The 21,498-nt window shown below is 34.6% G+C and overlaps 1 protein-coding gene across 3 annotated transcripts in view; it reads right to left on the reverse strand.

The window, feature by feature from the left end:
- FNDC3A (fibronectin type III domain containing 3A) overlaps positions 1-21,498 on the reverse strand; it is a 138,561-nt gene that overhangs the window by 31,246 nt on the left and 85,817 nt on the right. For all 3 annotated transcript variants that reach the window (XM_074378142.1, XM_010951413.3, XM_010951414.3), the window contains 4 exons: positions 12,568-12,805; positions 7,639-7,908; positions 6,433-6,491; positions 166-323 (listed from right to left, as the gene is read on the reverse strand). In XM_074378142.1, coding sequence (XP_074234243.1) covers positions 166-323; positions 6,433-6,491; positions 7,639-7,908; positions 12,568-12,805 — 725 coding nt within the window. The remainder of the gene's footprint in view (positions 1-165; positions 324-6,432; positions 6,492-7,638; positions 7,909-12,567; positions 12,806-21,498) is intronic.

Here is a 21,498-nt window from a genome sequence, read left to right on the forward strand (position 1 = left end):
AAATGTGAACCAGCTGACATTTGGACTATTTACATTGAAATTACTATCACCGGTCAATTTATAGATGCAAAACAAAAGCATGAAGAGGGAAAATAGCACAAAATCAGTATTAAACTCTTTATTAACTTATATAACGGGAAGGAGTAAAACATAACAAATACCTACGCATATACACTTTTATATTTCCCATCTTTTCCAGTACTTGAGACCAGAATTTCATAACCATAGACCTCTGGTACAGTAGTCTCATCAGTTTCACCATTAATGAGGCTGGAAGGAGGTGACCAGGTAAGTACTACTGTCCTTGCCTGGATGTCTGAGGCCTGCAAAAACATAACATTTAAAAGCTCTTTGAAACAACTGAAATGTACACAAAAAACTGAAAAATCAAGTGGGGTTTCAAGATTAAATAAAATATATCTGTAACTACCTACATAAAATGGCCACAAATAGAAACCTGTCCGTTTGTAGATGAGATATAATTTACTGTGAAAGGGCAGATGGGTTCAACAAAAGTTTAAAGACCATTTTGGGCTATTTAAAACTATTAGAGTAAACATCCTATAGTCAAGAGAAAGAATGGCAGAAAAAACCCACTTGTAATATATCTGAGAGGGTTCATTTCCTCACTTTAGAAAGTGTCCAACAGTAAGAAAAAGACCAAAAACTCAAGAGAAAAATGAGCAAAGAACGTGGACTGTCCAAAGAAATAAAATATAAATGAATAATATTTAAAATAAAAATATATAAAATAAAATAAATCTAACTACATTCATAACTAAGTAAATATAAATTAAAACAAGATGCCACTTTTCATCCACTGGGCTAGGGAAGATTAAAAAACTGATAATATCCAGCGTGTTGAGGGTTTGGAGAAATGGGTACTCTCTTAAACGGAGATAGGAGTATATACTGGTACAATCCCTGCATAGAGCTACTTAGGAACCACTATAAAAATTTAAAATGTGTTTACTTTTTGACTCAGGAATTCTATTTTCAGGAATTTTTTTCCAGGATAATATTCCATAAACTTACATCAGTACATAAATATATGCAATTAAGAATACTCATCACAGCATTGTTAATAATGGTAAGAAATCGGAAATATTGGTATAGCTTAACATTACTATGCAGCTACTCACAAAAGAATGAGGTAGACATGTTATGTGCTGACATTTTAAAGATGCCCTCAATATATCGGTGCTATGGCACTATTTACAATGGCCAAGACATGGAAACAACCCAAATTAATGTCCGTTGACAGATGACTGAATAAAGAAGATGTGGTATATACATGCAATGGAATGCTAATTGGCCATAAAAAAGAATAAAATAATGCCATTTGCAGCAACATGGATGGATCTGGAGACTGTCATTCTAACTAAAGTAAGCCAGAAAGGGAAAGAAAAAATGCCATATGGTATCACTTGTATGTGGAATCTAAAAAAAAAGGGGATACAAACAAACTTATCTACAAAACAGAAATAGACTCACAGACATAGAGAACAAACCCACGGTTACCAGGGTTAAAGGGGGTTGGAAGGGATAAATTGGGAGTTTGAAAATTGCACCTCTTGGGGAGTGTGGAAATGTTAGCTACCTTGATTGTAGTAGTGGTTTCATGGGTGCATACATCTATCAAAATTCATCAAAGTGTACAACTCAAACGTGCAGTTTACTGTACAGGAACCATACCACGATAAAGGTGTTAAAAAATTAAAAAAATATATATGCTATGTAATAGTGGGAAAAAAAGTTGCAAAGCAGTATATATGCTATGATCTCAGCTGTGTTAAAGAAATTTAAAAATACATACAAATATCGGAAAATGTACTGTAAAAATGTACTAATTCTTACCTTTGAGGATTTTGTATGTATATGTAGTAGGATGCAGGGAGAATTGTGAGAGAAAAACAGGTTTTAATAGTGTTCTATAATATTTTGGATTACTTTTATAATAAAAGTCTAATTAAGAGAAAAAAAAAGTCTCGGGATTAGATTTAAACTAAAATTTGGTAACAAAGGTATCAGATTATACCTGGACATTAATGTAAAAGCATACTTTAAAATTACCTACATTTAATGGCTATCTTAGTCAAAGATAACAAAACAAACAGAAACAAAATAAAATCACCAACCACTAGGATGAAGAGCACCCTATCTTGAATCTGTACACAAGCATAACTTTCTCTCCTTTTCACAGATCCTAAAGCTTGAATAAATTCAGAAGACTATTACTGTATTTAATCTGCTTCTATTGAGTCACAGGAAATGTAGTATTTACCATCATACTGTCTTTAAAAAATCTTAGTACAGCACTATGTTTCATTTATAGTGGACTTAAAAATGATTCCTTGTTTTAACCAGTGTCCTCTGGCTATTAACCTGTAACTGCAAGATTATGTTTAACGTTAACATATGTGTGTATGTATATATATGCATACCCTTTAGAGTTTCTTGATTTTATGGGAGGATCATAACTGTGTTAAACTGTGAAAATACGTAATTGAACAGTACCCTGAAGATAAGTCAGTCAGTAGCATTAACTGGTATCTACATTATAAAGCTTATTTTATTAGGCACTGTGGGTACTGACTACATCATCAGAAGTATAGGCGGTAGAGACAAGATTAAGTATGGAGGCACCAGACTTGTCGCTAATTTGCTTGATGATACTAAACTCTCAACCTTTTAGGTTCCAAGTTTCATCTATAAAATAGGTGAGATGATCTGTTTACCATAATTAATCAAATACAGTATTTTTAAAAGGCTTTTTAGAGGAATAAATCTAGATTTACAGAAAAGTGGGGAAGATAATATATACAGAGTTCTTGTATACTTTTTACCTGGCTTCTTCTAATGTTAACATCTTATATAACAATGTATTTCTTTGTCAAAATTAAGAAATTAACACTGGTAGAATATTGTTATTAAAAATTTAACTAAACTATACTTTTAATTATTAACTAAATAGACTTTTCCAGGATACCATGTTGAATTTACCAAGTATAGTTAAAAAAAATTAGGACACACTGTTAATTTCAACTTTTCTAGACAATCTGTTTTTACAGAAAACTCTTAGTCTCAACTCATTCTATAAAAAAGATATTTTGTTACTTGCAAATAAATGTTAAGGCACAAAAGAAGTGATTACACTGGGGCTGCTATGGAAAACTTCATGACAAGTGAATTTTGAATAGAATTTTAACGATTTTGGGATGGGATGGGATATAATTTGGCAGAAAAGAAATGGGTAAGCTGTCGGAACATGTGTGAGTGTGTATTTTAAAAAGTTCCCTAGTAATTTCATGCTCATGAGAACAACAGATTAAGGGAGAAAGAGAGAGAGATAATGGACCATTAAAAGGATCATAGGAGAAAAAGGAAGTGATCAACAGTGTCAAATACTGCAGGGAGAAGGAGAATTAATGTAGTCTCAAAAATGCCTCAAAATGCTATTTTCTACACCATACAGAAAAATAAACTCAAAATGGCTTAAAGACAATATAAGACAAGACACGATAAACCTCCTAGAGAAAACACAGACAAAACACTCTCTGACATAAATCTTAACAGTGTTTTCCTAGGGCACTCTATCCAGGCAATAGAAATTAAAGCAAAAATTAATAAATGGGACCTAATTAAACTTATAAGTTTTTGCACAGCAAAGGAACCACAAGCAAAACAAAACAAAAACCTACAGCATGGGAGAAAATATTTGCAAATGATGTGACTCACAAAGGTTTAATTTCCAGAATACATAAACAGCTCATAAAATTTAATAACAGAAAAACAATCCAATTCAAAAATGGGCAGAAAATCTAAACAAGCAATTCTCCAATGAAGACATACAAATGGCCAACAGGCACATGAAAAATGCTCAATATCACTAATTAGGGGAGAAATGCAAATCAAAACTACGAGGTATCATCTCACACCAGTCAGAACAGCCATCATTAAAAAGTCCACAAACAATAAATGCTGAAGAGGGTGTGAAGAAAAGGGAACCCTCCTACACTGTTGGTGGGAATGTGATTTGGTGCAGCCATTAGAGAAAACAGTATGGAGATTCCTTAAAAAACTAAAAATAGATTTCTATCATATGATCGAGCAATCCCACTTCTGGGTATATATCCAGAAGGACCTTAATTCAAAAAGATACATGCACTCCAATGTTCACGCAACACTATATGCAATAGCCAAGACATGGAAACAACCTAAATGTCCATCGACAGATGACTGGATAAAGAAGTTGTGGTATATTTATACATTGGAATACTACTCAGCCATAAAAAATAAAATAATGCCATTTGTAGCAACATGGATGAATCTGGAGATCGTCATACTAAGTGAAGTAAGCCAGAAAGAGAAAGAAAAATACCATATGATATAACTCATATGTGGAATCTAAAAAAAGAGAAAAAGAGAGGACACTAATGAACTCATCTACAAAACAGAAACAGACTCACAGACATAACAATCTTATGGTTACCAGAGGAAGGGGGGTGGAAAGGGATAAATTTGGGAGTTTGAGATTACAGATGTTAGCCACATATATAAAAATAGATACAAAAACCAAGTTTCTTCTGTATAGCACAGGAAACTATATTCAATATCTTGTAATGACCTTTAATGGAAAAGAGTATGAAAATGAATACATGTATGTCTATGCATGACTGGAATATTGTGCTGTATACCAGAAACTGACACACTGTAACTGACTGTACTTCAATTTAAAAAATGCTATTTTCTGGTGCTGGTTTCAGATGGATTATAATGAGTTGTAAAGAAGCGGACTGCAATACAGCTACTGTGAAATTCCTGTGAATTCCTTTGACATTCCTGTCAAGTTTTATTTCCTCTGTTAGTATATATTCTTATAGCACTAAATCACTTTGTTCTGGTACTTCACAGACACAACTTTATATTTATTGCATTATGGTGACTCCTACACTCTGCAGGCAGGGGCCATGTATGTCCTTTGCTTTCTAGACTGTCTGCAGCTTCTACGCAGCATCTGACATTTTGTAAATGGTCAAATATTTATGGAATGATTAAGTGAATGAATTCATTTAATTTGGTGCCCTAACTGAACTAGAGCATGCAAAAACAACCATACACACAAAAATAATATAAAACCCTGACCTGTACTTCACAGTTCACAAGAAATTTAATAAAAAAGACATAGCTACCCAAACTGTAAAAACAAACTAAAACAAAACAAAGCAAAACAAAACCATCAGCATTACTTTGTTTTATGACACAGGGCTTATTCTTTTACTAAGTTATATCTTCCTCATAATATTGAGCAAGAAATTCTTTAAAAGAATTATTTCATGCTTTATGTGTCTGAAAAATTATACTTTTAATATTATAAGTAACTATTATAACAAGTAAATGCTACTAGCATTAGCTATTATGTCATTCAAGTATCATTTCTATTAAGGCTACCAAATTCCTTTTGTTCCAAATCTAGTGATACACGTTTGGATATACAGAGATCTTGGAAGGATACTGCCTGAATTTCAACCCCAGTTTCAACACTACTTAGAGAACCTACTTTTGCTTCAGTTTCCTCATCTGTAGGATAGGGAAAATAATATATAGAGAGGGTTGTTGTAGGAATTAAAGAAAATAATGCACATAGGTATTCAAAGCACTTTGAACAAAGTCTGACACTAGTAAACTTGTGTTAGCTATTACTGTGAAATAATTCTGTATATGTTCATATTAATTTACAAGCATATGCTCAATCTTAAGAGAAAACAAACTGGAATGAAAATAACTAGAGCATCCAAATCTATTATTTAGGGTTATCAGAAAAAGTAGGACCATGGGATATTAATGGGCTTAAAAAAATTCAGTTTATATGAGCACTTTACTTAATATTAATCCTTTGTCTTACCTGATGTAAATACTTTTCTTATTAGAATGACAGCCTTTATTTAGGCTATTTTAAAAATACACAAAAAATTTTATGTGCCAGTTTTGTTGTCATACCTTTTTCTGGTTTTCTGATTTCTTCTATTATATCTACACTTACAAAAGGACTGGGGAATATTAACTTTCTTCTATGGTTTGATTTTGACTCTTTTTGCATTTGTAGTTAACTGGACATACTTTATATGGAAATAATAAAAATGGGTTTTGAAAAAACTGGTAATCAGTCATGCCTCTTTATTTGATCTTTACTTGGTCCAATGATTTTCAATGTCATTTAGAATATATTAAAACCTTGTTTTAAAAACGAACTCTTGGCTGAGCATTCTGCTTCAGTAATTAACCTATTTCTCCTTATGTCAGATATGTATCGATCCATTACTAATCTCATGTTCCTTACATATAGTTAAGTTTTAAGTAAGGCCTGAATATACCGAAATCCTATATGAATATATTAAATATAAATGTCAAGAAAATACATGAGCTACTTACCACCGGTTTGACAATGTTGGAAAGAAGTGCTTCAAAGGCTTTAGTTTCTTCATCTTTTTCTTACAAAAAAAAAAAAAAAAAAAAAAAAAAAGGACTTAAATGCAGTCATTCTGCTCCCTTCACAATATGTTGTCTAAAACAAATACCAATAGGGTTCATATTTGAGATTTTTATTGTCTAGCTTTACTCCTTAGTTCATATTCAGCAGTTTGTGCCTCTTTAGAGTTCTTCTGCCTCAGTTTGTTTCCATTTTAGCCATGATTACTAATTATAATACCACTATATATATCTGAACTAGTCAGTAAGTTTTTCTTATAGAAAGTGTATTTTTTATTCATAGTTGTCAAAAATACTCTCTATGGAAAGTTCTTATTTGCCAATCTCATACCTCTTAAAATGACAAGTTAACTGAGTATTTGTGTCATGACATGCCTTTAAATGTGGTTCCCAAAATAGGAATATAATTGACTTGACCATAACTTATAGCTACCACTGATGTATCTGAAACTTTAGCTTAACTCTTCTGAAACATTAGTGCTGGAAAGAATGATCAGGAGGTCTCAAAAACATGGGAGAATATTTTTATAAACGTTAATATACAAGCCATGAGGTTGTTAAAGCATTACATTTGTTGACGGGGAATGGAAATTTTAAAAAGTAGTGCTCAGAGTTCATATGTGGAAGTCACAAGTTAGCGGAGGATTCCAAGGGAAACATGGGGATTTTAAGAGAAGAGAACTTTTGAACAAAGGAATGGGCAATACTGTATCCTAACTATAGAGTATATAAATAGACTGGTGAATGACATTAACTAGTTACTATCAGGGACTTGCATATAATGAAACTGGGAGAAATAAAGAGTTTTGATAAAAATCGACATAGCCTTATTCAGGTCCAGAAAGAGAAGAAAAGGAATCTGGAGGAACTTTAATTTTAAGCTCTCCTATCTGGTAGAAATTTCTCTTTGTTAGTAAAATTTATGATATAGGTGAAATTATTAATTGAGCTTTCCTAAAATGTAAAAAGAAGTACCCTAGTAAATAGTTAGGTTCTCAAACTTTGCCCTCACATTTAGAAAGTGTTAGGCTATTAATCAATAGTTTAAACGAAGCATGATGAAATGACTGAAAGGTTAGAATATACTTTTCATAGGTTAAATAATGATGAAAAGCACTAATTATAACATATTTTATTTTAAATAGTTACCTTCTATTTCTGTATCAATTTGTGCACCACCTTTCCCTTTTCCTGACTTGTTCTTCACTGATCCTGTGTTTCCACCGCTAGCATTCTGCCCTTTTATAAGTCCATTATGTTCATTTATGGGAGAAGGGCATTTCTGAGGTGATGATGGTGGACTGCTCACTTTATCTTTCTGTGTTCCTTGGCGATCCTTTAATTTTTTCTGCAAACGTTCATATGTTTTACTAGATCTTTCATCTCTAAAGTTGGACCTTCCATGTGTAGAGTGAGCATCTAAGAAGAAATCAGAAAAAATATTTTAAAAGGTTACTTTCTCCAAACACGTTTATGGCATGAGAAACGAATACGAAATAAATCTATCATTATATTATATAAAACTTATTATAAAATATTTCAAAACATAACTGCACAACAAAGCAAAATTTCTGTGTCTCTACCAACTGAGGGAACTAAACTTTGTAACTTGATTATAATTATAATCTTACAGACATTTCTTTCCTTCATTTTTCATCAACTATTAATCTTCATAGAAACAGCTTGGTGTGGTATACTAAGACTATCACAGGTCGGTGATAAGATCTGAACTAAGCTGTGCACAGTTCTTCTTTCACTTTTTTGTAGCCATCACTTTTAGCATCTCTTTCAACTTCAAACATATAAAAAAGATAAAAAGAAAAATCACCACCTGCCTAAATTCCCTCATGTGACTTAAAAAAGCAAATCATCACTAAACTTACAGGGTTTTAAGTTAGCAAAAAGAAGTGAGTGTGATTACTTACTACTGACAGAATTTAGGTACAAAGTATTACATCTTCAGATATTGTAAACTCAAGGCTGTGACTTAGAAGAATGTATTTGTTCTAATAAAAAGTCATACAGCAATATAATAAAATCAATACATTCGTAAATACTGTTACTCCAATTGTCCTCAGTTTTTCCTTTTAAATTTAAAATCTGTAGTGAGGAAAATATTTCTAAAAAGAAGCCTCAAATATCTCAATAAAAAAGTCTTATTTTACTAGTGATTTAAGAAAATTAATATTCTTAACATGTATAATAATATTAAAATATAAACATAGGAATTTGGATATATACAAATAAAAGAGTAAGTTTAGAGCCTTACCTAACATTATATATAAATATTAACTCAAAATGATTCAAAGACTTAAATGTAGAAGCTAAAACTATAACACTTAAAGAAGGAAACAGGTACAAATCTGCGTGACTTTGGATTAGATAAGTTTCTTAGATATTATACCAATAGTAAGAGGAATCAAAGAAAAAGTCAGGTAGACTTCATCAAAATTAAAAACCTTTCTGCATCAAAGGATATCATTAAGAAGGTAACAAGACAATATGAAAGAAAATATCTGCAAATCATTTATCTGATAAAGGGCTTGTATCCAGAATATAAAAACTCTTTACAACTTAACAATAAAAAGACAACCCAATTAAAAACAGGTAAAGGATTTAAATAGACATCTTTATAAAGAAGATTTAAAAACTGCCAATAAGCAAATGAAAAGATGCTTAACACCAGTAGTTATCAGGGACAATCAAATCAAAACCATAATGAGATAACACTTCACACTCACTGGGATGGCTAGAATCAAAAGACAGACAGTAACAAGTTTTGGCAAGGATAGGGGAGAAATCAGAAGCCTCATACATTGTTGGTGGGGATGTAAAATAGTGCATTCACTATGGAAAACAATTTTGCAGTTCCTCAAAAAGTTAAACACAGAATTACCATGTAAGCTGGCAATTCCACTCTTAGGTATATATCCAGGAGACATGAAACCATACATCTACACAAAAACTTGTACACAAATGTCACAGCACCATTATTCAGAATAGACAAAAAGGAGAAACAACCCAAATATCTATCAACTAATTAATGGATAAGCAAAATTACAGCCACATAATAGAATATTTTTCAGCCATAAAAAGGAATGGAATACTGATCATGTTACAAGCTTGAACTAAACCTTGAAAATAATAAGCTAAGTGAAAAATGCTAAATACAAAAGGCCATATAATGTATGAATGCTTACATGAAATGTCTAGAATAGACTAATCCACAGAGGTAGAAAGTAGACTAGGAAATGGGTAAAAAGAGGGAATTAGGACTGACTCTTAATAGACACAGTTTCTTTTTTGGGATGACAGAAACATTCTGGAATTAGATAGCCATAGTGAAAATGGTACTTAGTGAATATACTAAAAACCACTGAACTGTACACTTTAAAATGGTGAATTCTGTTACATGAATTATTGCAATAAAAAAAGAAAAAACATAGGAAATGTAATTAGTGCATACTTTTAAAATGTGGTTGTCCAAATGTTTTAGTATTTCATTTATTACTCAAATATAATGATAAACTAATCATGCAGGGGAAATAAAAATATGTTGTAGTAAAACAGAGCAGGAAATTATCAAACAGATCTCAAAGGGTTAAAATTCTCAGCAATGAACTAGCTGTGTCCCTACAGAAATTACTTATTTAACATTCCTGAGCTTCAGTTTCTTCATCTCTATTTTGCAGGTTTTTATTAAGTGAGGTAATACATGTATGAGCACAGTGTGTAGCAAAGTTCAGGCTTAATAACTGTAGTAGTTGAAGTAAAATGCTGGATTAGGTCCCACTATGGGAAGCCATACAAAATATGCATGGAAAAGGGGTCATGGAGACAGCTACTGGTTATAAACTATTGTAAGTCATTAGGATTCAGTGGTAAATTCCTTGGCTTATAACCTCAAATACAATATGACTCTTGTCTTCCATCGTTGGGTAGCTGGTTTTTAGATTTATGCTCTTTGTACATTTGTATGCTTCACTTTCCTTCTCATCACTGTGAATCATACTCACATATTCTAATGCATATCCCTTTTGAATTAATAAAGGATTTTAACAATGAAAAATAGTTGTAATTGTACTATTTAGCTTTTCCTTATATTTTTTAAAACTATGTTTGAGAAAATTAAGTCATACTTAGGAATAAAAAAATGGAAGAGACTAATTTATAATATAAATGCTTGCTACTCAAAAGTATGCTCATTGGACCATGGCATGAGCCTTACCTGGAAATTTGTTAGAAATGCAGAAAACCAAACCACATTTAGACCTGCAGAACTGATAAGCTTTACCTGGGTAATAGAAATAAGCTTGGAAAAAATTATAATGTATGAGATAATATATATATCTACTACTTACAGGTTGTACTGAATAATTTAAATTCTGTATTGAGAGTTATTTTTTCTACAAATTTACTAAGCATAGATGATAGGTATTGATTAAGTGCAAGAAAAACAGTGATGAATAAAACAGATTCAGTTCTTAGGGGGTTTACAGTCAAATAAAGGAGAAAGACATACAAATAAACAACAAAAAAATCCAATTGTGTTAAGTTCTATGAAAGAAACAGGTTTCAGTGCTAAAGACTGATAAGGAAAGGTTACAGAAGGTCTCTCCGAAACCTAACGGGGAAAAAAAGGCCTTCCATTCCACAGGAAAAGGGGAAGAGCATTTCTAGCAGAGAGAACATCATTTGTAGAGGCACTGAAGCAAGGAAGAGCTTGGAGGGTCTGAAAAACTGAACGTGGGGGCGCGTGTGTGGAAACAACTGAGACAAGGCAGTCTGAGGCCACAGGGCAGGATCTTGTTGAGGGCAGTCAGTTTTGGCCCCCAGGAATCATTGGGCAATATCCAGAGATATTTTTAATTGTTGAACTGAGTGGGGGTGAGGGGAAAGGCTGAAGTTGTGTGCTACCGGCATCTAGCGGTAGATGGCAGGGATCCTTCTCAACATCCTATAATGTAGAGTTCTGTCCTCCACAACAGACTTGCCCTTCCTCAAATATCAAGAGTGCTGAGGTTGAGAAATCCTGGTCTAGGGGAAAGGTTTACGATTTCATTCTAAACGCAATGGAAAGTCACTGAAATCTATTAAATAGGAGAATGGTCTGATTTATATTTTAAAATAATTACTCTGGCTGAGCCTGGATGGTTGGGGGCAAGAATGACAGCAGAAAACTAACTGGAAGGCTGCTGTTGCAGTTGCTCTGACAAGAGGTGATGGTGGACTAGATGTAAGTAGCACTGGGAAAAAAGTAAATAAATCTGGGAAACTTCTGTAAATAGATACCAATTGATGTGGGGGTTGAAAGAGGAGGAATCAAGTTTGGCCATCTAGTTTTCACTTGCCAAATTGAGTGGACAGTGGTACCACCTTTCAAGATGAAGATGACAGAGAAAAACAGGTTCCATAATTGAGATTTGTTTTCAAATGCTGTAACTGAGATGCATGAGACACTTAAGTGAAGTCATCAAGACAGCAGTTAGAAATGAAAGTCTGGGGCTCAGGAGACGTTTGACTGAAGATACAAATTTGAGAATATTGAAGGTATTTAAAGCAATAGGAAAAATAAGAGTGAGAGTGAGTGAGTGAGTGAGTGAGTGAGTGAGTGTGTGTGTGTGTGTGTGTGTGTGTGTGCGTGCGCGCAGTTAGCTATATCAGCTTCCTGAGGGCAGAGGTTATGTCTTATTCTGTTTTTCTCGATCTCTTACGGAACCTAACAACTTTGTAAGTGGCACCAGACCCTTCACGATTTAACAGTAGCATGATTGTTCCAGGATAAAAAATTTCCTCAGAGCCTAGAGAGCAGCAGGACAGAGGAGAAGACCTCTTGTTTGAATGTGTCCCCACTAAATATTGCTGCATGATTACGTGTCCTATTTGATATTCTGTTTACTCATCTGCCTTGAAGGGTGATCATGAGGATGAAAACTTTAACATAGTGTTTGAGTTAACAGAAAATGATTGTGATATTGTTACCATTTTTTTGTTTCTTTTATATACTATAACAGCCTCTATTATACCAAGCAAAGAATAGTCAACTCCATGAAACAGGAATGTTTTTAGATGTCTTACCTACATCTCCATATACTTGTGAAGACGGATACTGTGGCATATACTGTGTTGCCATGTCTCCAGCTCCAGCTACTGGTGAGTACATATGGCGTGGCGGAGGGGGCATCATGGTTGGGACAGGAATAAAACCAGGCAGAGGAGGATGTGGAGAACGGTGGATGACGGTGTGACCACCAGGATGAAACTCTGGTGCCTGAGGAACCACAACAACTCTTCGAACACCATTGTCTTCAATGACCTACAAAATGAACAACAGATTAAAAGTTTCTTTCATAGGATGTAAGCATTTTTTCTGAAATATGTTGAGTAAGAATTTTTACACCAATATAAGTTAATTAAGAAATTTTAAAGAATCAACAAGAAAAGATTTTATTAAATACATTGCATACATATGAGTCAGCACTGACCGACATGAAATAGTTTTTGTTATACAATGGAATATAAATCTTAAAATGCTGATGAGACTAGCTAAATAATAATATAAACAATGAGTATGATATTTGATATTTATCTTAGGTGTTACATGCATTTAGCAATACAGTAAAAATGAACAGAGTCTCAAAGGAACTTTTGGTTTGAACATAATAGGAACAGGAATTACCTTTTCCAGATTACGGTGGGTGGGGTGGGAGAAACAAGATGTGGAAACAACAGAAACCGTGAAATAGAAATGGGGGGAAAAACCTAGATCCAGACTCCTAAGATCAATCATATATTGAATTTATGTATAAAACTCTTAGGATCATGACCAGGACAATTTTAATATTGAAGATCATTTCAAGAGAGGCAAACACCTAATATACTAACTCTCAGGCAAGAAGAATATCTGTGGCTCTGAGCTTTAGAAATTACACACTTTTAAACAGGGGTCACACTGTGGAAAAGGATTTTTTTAAATGACAGATTTATTCCCTTTGAACCTCACTGGAACAACAAGGACAACAACAAGGTCTAGAAAGATACAGAATTTTATCTTAAAATTAGAACTCCTTCTACTAAAATAGGGCCCTTAACCTTGTAGACTCAAATGCTTACTACTGAGGTGTAGTAGCAAATGTATTAGCAAATGGCTAATAATGCCTTTCCTATGGAAATAGAAAATGGTCAAAGTGTAAAGTGCTAACTTAAAGGCAGATCCCGGTATTTTTCAGGCAGGACACATCTACCATGCTTAAAAGAATAGTAAATTTTGTATATAAACATATATGCTTGGTAGGAATGTTAGAAAACACACTTATCTGGGTACAGATAAGCATAAATTACAAATAAATTACTGCTTTAGAAGGAATATGGTTGCTATTAAATAGCCTATTAAACTAACCTTACCTGCTGGAGTGTGAGATGACTTGTCTGTAATATGGGACCAGAAGAGCAAATGAATCACTGTTTGTATACACTAGCTCTACAACTACAATGCCTTGCTTCTAGCAAAATGGATGCCTCATATGCCACCTCTCTTCCTATGTAACTCAGTTCTGGATTCAGGCCTCAGACAAGTGCATATATGATTTAGTAGAAACTAAATCATATCTGGAACCCTAGCTGAAGGTAATCTGAAAACTGTTTACAGCCTCTAATCTATAGGAAGGGACATTAGAAGGAGTTTGGAATGGATTTTGAGTAAGCCAAACCAGTGTCTGTCATAATATGCTACTTTCACCTTTATCAACTCTCTAACTCACAAATCTTAAATGATTCCCCCGCATTTCTGATTGGCTTGTGTAGTCCATACTCTCCAACCTAGCATCCCATCTGGTTCCAACCTATCTACAGCTGTATCTCTTCTACACCGAATCCTGAACCTTTAACTCCATCTAGCCTTTGTATACTAAAAAACCTATCTTCATACTTATCTATACATTTCTTTATCTTGTACTTTTGTTTGTGCCATCGAATTTCCTCTTCATTTTGCTTCCCCTTAATTTACAGCCATGCAAATCCCATCTATCCTTCCAAATCTAGCTCTAACCTCCTCCATTCATTTAAAAAAAATTGTTTTTGAATAAAACAGAGACATTGGTAATTTAGAAAAGAAAAAGGAGTATGTGTTTGTGCGGGCACAAATACTAGTAGGGGCAAACATTATTTAGCATGTTGCACAGTGATAAACACTACGGAAAGCTGTAGGTAAGGCATACTATGTTTGGGGCACAGGTTGTAATATAAAACAGAATTATCAGGATAGGCCTTACTGGCAAAATCAAATTTGAGCAGAGACTTGAAAGAACTGAAGGAGTCAGCCATGCAAAAACCTGGAAGAGTGTTCTGGGTAGAGGGAACAGTTAGAACAAAACCTCTAAGATAGAAGTGGCTAGAAGGAAGCTGGTGTGACTGGATTAGCATAACGGAGGAGGAAGGACAGAAGCAGATGAGATCAAAGAGGTACAAAATGGTAGAGGAGGTGGCCAGGTCAGGCAGGGCTATATAGGCAATTAAGGACTTGCATTTACTCAGTGAAATGGGGAACTATCACAGTGTTTTGGGCAGAAGAGTGATATAAACCAGTGGTTCTCATCTAGGGGTGATTTTGCCCCCTAGGGGACATTTGACAGTATCTGGAGTCATTTTTGTTTGTCATACCTGGAGCAGAAGGTACCACTAGCATCTAGTGAGTAGAGGTCAGGGATGCTGCTAAATACCCTACAACACAGAGGACAAACCCCCATAACAAAAAATTATTGAGCCTAAAATCTCCATAGTGCTGAGACTGAGAAATCCTGACATACCCTCACGTTTTAATAGGATTACTCTGGCTGCTGAGATGTGAAGAGACTGCAGGGCAAGGGCAAAAATGGGGAAACTGTTCAGGAAGTTACTGTAGAAATCTAGGCAAGAGATTAAGAGATGGTGGTGGCTTGGACCACAGTGGCAGCAGTGGAGGTGGTGAGAAGTGGTCCACATTCGGGCAGAAACAATAACATTAGCTGATGATTCTATCGGAGAAGTGTGAAGAAGATGTTTGGAAAGATGGTATTTCATTAACGGTGATAGGGAAAGCTGTAGGTTAGAAGAAATTATTTTTGGAGGGGGGACATTTGGAGTTTTAGGTTTTGCACATGTGAGTTTGGTAATTTGTACATGTGAGTTTGGTAAGTCTATACAAGACATCTAGGTGGAAATGTTGAGTATGCAGTTAGATATAGTAGTCCATGGTTCCCAAAACACTGGGAAAGGACAACCAAATGAGGGCAGGAAGAAAACTGAGAGTGTGGAGTCTAGAAGTTTGGTTAAGTGTATCAGGAGGATCAACTTTGTCAAATGTTGCTGACAGGCTAAATAAGATGAAGACTAAGGACTGATCACTGGATATAGCAGTGTGGAAGTCACTGGGATCCCAATGATAGCAGTTTTACTGTAATCACAGGGGCAAAGCCTGACTGAACTGGATTTAAGGAAGAAAGTGAGGAGGAGAATTAGAGCTAATAGTACAATTCTGGAAAGTTTTCCTGCAGAGAAGAATACAGGAATAGGGTGGTGGCTGATTAATAGTGGAGTCAAGAAACTTTAGAAGTTTGTTGTTTTTACTGAGAGCAATTACAACATGCTGATACACTAAATGAGCATGATCCATCAGAGGGTGAGAAACTGATGACGTAGGAGAGAGAGAGAGAAGAAAAATGCTAAGAGTGATGACTTTAAGCGGCAAAAGGGAACGAAATCCAGGACTCCAGTAGGGGCACAGGATCTAGACAGGAGCAGGAAGGTTTAATCTAGCTGAAAAAAGTATGGGTTGATGGGATGAGAAGGTACAGTATGTAACTCCAGATGCTGGTAGAGATGTGGGGCTAGGAGTCTCAGGAAGGTTTCATTTGACTGCTCTCTGTGAACATTTTCCCAGGCACCACAAACTCACTGATTTCTCCCTCTTATCGATTCTACTGCATTATTCTCTATTACTTGTTTGATATCCATAACACTGTAGTATTTGTTAATTTTCCAGATGCATGTCTTCCTCTATAACTTAATCGAAAGTTTCTCAAGGGACATGTATTAACTATTTAATCCTCAGAAACAATGCTACAAATAGGTAGTATTATTATCTCCATTTTTAGATGGGGAAACTGAGGTGTAGAGACGTTAAATAACTTGCTAAGGTCACACAGGTAGTACGTGGAGGAGCTAGTACTTGAACTCAGGTTATCTGGCTTCAATTCTATGTTCTTACTCACTTTGTGGCACAGAATCCACAAATACCTGCCTTCTAGTGCCTTGTAAAGTTTCACAAGCACAAGTGAGATCTCACTGATTAAAAAAGAAATGGCTAAATTACATATGAAATTAAAACCACTTTTCTCCTGAAAACGAACATTTCAAATATAAAGATAAGCTGAGGGAAGGGACATTGGGAAGTTATTTTTTAATAGGTTGTGAGAATGAATAAAATTAAGTCAGGAGGCCCTGCAGGGGCAGCTCTCACACACTGCCACTTGCTGCCCCTTGCTGCCCCTTGCAGACACTAGCAGGAAGAAGCATACCAAGCATTCCCCACCAGGAGAAGCTTACTTTACATACCCCAGCAGGAGGCAGGAAGACTTTTCTCCTTGCCCAGCAACTGCCCAACCAAGTGAGAAGCCACCACAACTAGCCTAATGAGAAGTAGCCACAACCCTGAACTCTCTTTCCAATGGACTTTGCTCATAAATCACCAGTTCCCAACTCCCCCCTTTTCTCTATAAAAGAATGGTCCTCTTCTTTGAGTTTGGCATTAGCCTGTGGTTTGTAACAGTTAGCATGCTCTGAACTGCAATTCCTCTGCTATTCCTGAATACTCTCATTTTGCTGGTAAAATAACTGTGTATTTTATTTTTAAGGCTGCCAAGGTACAGAGTTTCAGTTTTGCAAGATGAAAAGAGTTCTGCAGATGTATAGTAGTGCAACAGTGTGAACGTACTTAATGTCACTTAACTGTACATTTAAAACAGTTGTGATGGTAAATTTTTAATGTGTATTTTACCACAATTAAAAAAAAAAGCTAAAATGCAGAGATTAAAAATAAAAAAATTAATCAGACCAGGACCAAGCGAGTGTGGAGAACTGCACCACTTTAAGTAACCATCTGATCAGCCAGTGACTTCAGAGTAAGGCCAGAGACCTCAAAACTATCTGAGTCTCTAGCCTCTGAGAAACAGCCAAGACATTGACTTTTACACAGACAGGGTACGCCGATGGTGATGATTAAAATAAAATCAACAAGTTGTGAAAAGAAAAGAAAAAAGGTAAAATATAATCCCAATTAGTCTATGTTAATAAAAATAAAAGACAATGAGATAAAATAAAATAGATCTATCAGCATAGTCTGACTACCTAACCACATATGCCACACAATTTCTAATTAGCCAAATTCCTGTTTTCTTTTCTTTATGGAACACAGACATAATTGAGAGAGGCTACAGAGAAAGGAGGCTGTGTTTACTGTTTGACATTTTATACTGTGCACCAGAATATACATTCCATGACAAATCTGTTCTGTATGTTTTTTCTCCCCAGTATCTGGTACTGTACACGTAGCAAATTACAGATGCTCAAAAAATATTTATTTAATGAAAGCTATGACCAGAGATAAATTCTATTAGTTCTACTTGAATGCCATATTTCCTTCCCTGCTCTTAACAACACTGAACTACTAGGGTTTTGTGCCTTCTTTAATTCCTACAACCTTTTACTTTTAGCAACATACTTCTATTGTCTCACCTGCAACCACTCCAACTTTAAGCTATTGAACAATACTATAGATATTTCTGGCCATTCATCCAACAGATTTTCATTTTATATATCTAATCGTACACACATCTTCAGTAAGTGACTACATTTCTCTCCAGCTCTTACTGTGATGCTTCATCCTCATCTAAACCTCTAAGTCCCCCTATCTCCCAGTCTGTTACACTGCTGCATGTGTTTCTGGCTGTTCTCTCCAGAAAAGACAGAGAAGATTGAGATCAGCCTGGTTTGTACACTCTATAAAACTTACTGACCTCACTGCTGTGTGCTGACATAAAGGCACAGTCAAATACCAAGCCAAACTCGAAGGAGTAATCTGAAACTTTTCATAAAGTTGATATAGGCTCTTCCCCCACATTATGATATCTGCAATCCCCTCCATTAGGTACCCTCTCATTACAGTAACAACCCACATTCCATAGAAAACAGGGGAGCCATTACAAGAAAGGCAGGAGGAGAGAACTTTTTATTATCTTTCAGGAGTCCCATTCAGGTAATCTGTATTTTCTTGGTAATTCATTATCACTAAAATATCAACTATTATTCTGTGCTGCAATGCCCTTAGGGACTGTAAGTTATTATCATTTGCTAGGAAATTAAGTTCTTTCTACCCTTGTCACCTTTTGTTTTCTGTGTCATCATTTGCTTTGTGTTTGAGTTTTACAATTTCTGTTTGATTCTCCATTTGACATCTCAGTTCAGCTGGCATATATTTCTGCTTCTATGCAGTATGTCAATCTCTCACAAATCTCCCTCTTACTTGTTAAACTGCAATAATAAAGTTCATTAAGGTTATGTCTAAGATTATGTTTGCAATTTTGTAATTAAAAAAAAGGCTAAAGGGAAATATACTAAATGTTTACAGAGAGTATCTCTGGGTTATAAGATTCAATGTAATTTTTTCCCTACCCTTTTACATATTTTCCAAGTTTTCTACATAATAATGATTAGAAAAATTATTTAAAATATACTGTATTTGTTCTTTATCACATATGTCTCATCAGATTGTTAGCAAAATTAATATTCCTTTATATTTAAGTTTCTTGTGAACAATTTCATTTTGCTTTATGCATATCACTTTAATTAGCTTTAGGTTTCCTTATCATATAGGACAGTATCTTATAAAGTTTCATGGTTAGTAAAAATTATTTTTTAAATGATCATCCATTTTTCTGATCCAACAATAAAAGTTATGCTTGTAACTAAAAAATCTTATGTCTGTAACTAAAAAGTCTGACTAGTCTCATTATTGCTGAGTAAAATGCTAAAGTATCAGGGCAATAAGGTATAAATACTATAAAGTAAACAATACTGCAGAACTCTTGAATAAAAATGCTAAGGAAGTACAATTGGTGATTTTAATGCCAAGTTTGGGCTTTGCAAATTGCAAAGGAGAATCAATTACTCCCAAAGTTACCCAATGTATGATACCCTGACGGTTATTCTCAAAAATGAAGTTAGAATATATGTATGTGTTAATGATGAGTTCACATTTGAAGTGCTTCTTCATGGGGACATGTCATTAGTACAAACATAAAAAATTTAAAGGTTGATTTATCCTAGGTAAATCATGATTTCTTCATGTTTCTACTAATAAGTACTTTTGTTAAATCTCGATTTTCATCTTAAATAAAGATCTATTTATCTTTTGGATCTTTCATTTTTCGGCCTCAATATTCTCTTAGGTAGTAGTGTTATTATTTCCTCTGTGGTAGAATTAAACAGACCCAATACTGGATTTTAATTTTTGCAGTCCTTCCTTGCCTGACCAAACTTTTTAGGATGCATACATTTGCTGAATCCTATTAGTATGTACTGAACTACATGATCATACAGCAAAAACATTACTTGACCCTCTTTGGATCACTGGCCTTCAACAACAGATATACATAAGGCAGGGATGGAGGTGATTAATTCTGTTGCCATGAAGGGAGATCAGTGTACAAAAGTCTAAAAGGAGACTGCAGATAACAGCTATTCATATGGATTTAAAGTGTGTGTGCTACTTGGTGCCTGCTGAGCCAAACATAACTTGCACTTTATTACAGCCATCTTTGTGTCTTAACATTTGGTTCAACCCCTAGCTTCTATATTTGCTAATATAATTATGCTTGGTTATGTGTCCAGTTCTGGACAATTATCAAGCTCTTAGCTGTGTCTAGAACTTGGCTTTTAATAAGTATTTTCCAACATCAGAAATCGTGTGTGTAAGGCAATGGGGGATGTATTTCAAAAGTGATGTCAAAATGTTAGACAGAATCCATTATTACATTTGGGTACTTGAATTATTTCAATAATGATAAGACTAGATTTTAATCTTTGGATTACCTCTGTGTACTTAAAACTGATACATTTCCTAGACATAACCTTAGATTAAGGCTGATTAATAGTTAATAATTAGCCTCACATAATCCTTCCAGTACGATTATTGTTATAGTTACTTGACAAATATTTATGAAACACCTACTATAATTGAGTTACCATGGAACAAAAATAAATAATTAAAATATCTCCATACTATGCTCAAGGAACTTAAAATTTCATATAAGAAAGAATATATATACACACAATTATAATAACCACTATCAGCACAAATAACTTGACCTAGGTTCTCAAGGAAGGAGAGAATTTCAAAAGGCAGAAATGAGGGAAGGAATAACATTCTCCACGTAACAGTGTTAACAAAACCACAGAGAAAGAAAAACATCAAGTGAGCACATGAGTAGTCACGTTTGGCTGCAAAAATGGAATGTGATTAGATGTATCAAGAAAAGGGTACAAAGACAAACTAGAACAGAACTATGTAAGGCCTTATATGTCAAGAAACCTAGACTTCATTGAGTGGACAAGCCAATTAAGGGCTCTTTATGAGCACAGAAGTGAAAAGATCAAAGAAATAATACAGGAAGATTATTTTAGTGGCTCTTGGCCTAAAGATACAGAACCTCAACTTGGATGATTATTTGATTGATTTACTAATATTTATTGAGCCCATACTATAGGATAGGCACTATACTCAGTACTGAGGAAATAAAGATGCATAAGAATCCTATATGATCTAGTCCCATTACCTCTCTGACCTCTTTACTTATTACTATTCTGCCTTGAGGCCTCGACGGTCATCTTGTTGTTCCCAAGCATGTTCTATCGTCTTAGGCCTTTTGCATTGGCTATTCCTGTTTTCAGAATCTTCTTTGCCCAAATAAATGAATG

The sequence above is a fragment of the Camelus bactrianus genome, chromosome 14, assembly GCF_048773025.1.
Source record: "Camelus bactrianus isolate YW-2024 breed Bactrian camel chromosome 14, ASM4877302v1, whole genome shotgun sequence".
In the NCBI taxonomy this organism is placed as follows: Eukaryota; Metazoa; Chordata; class Mammalia; order Artiodactyla; family Camelidae; genus Camelus; species Camelus bactrianus.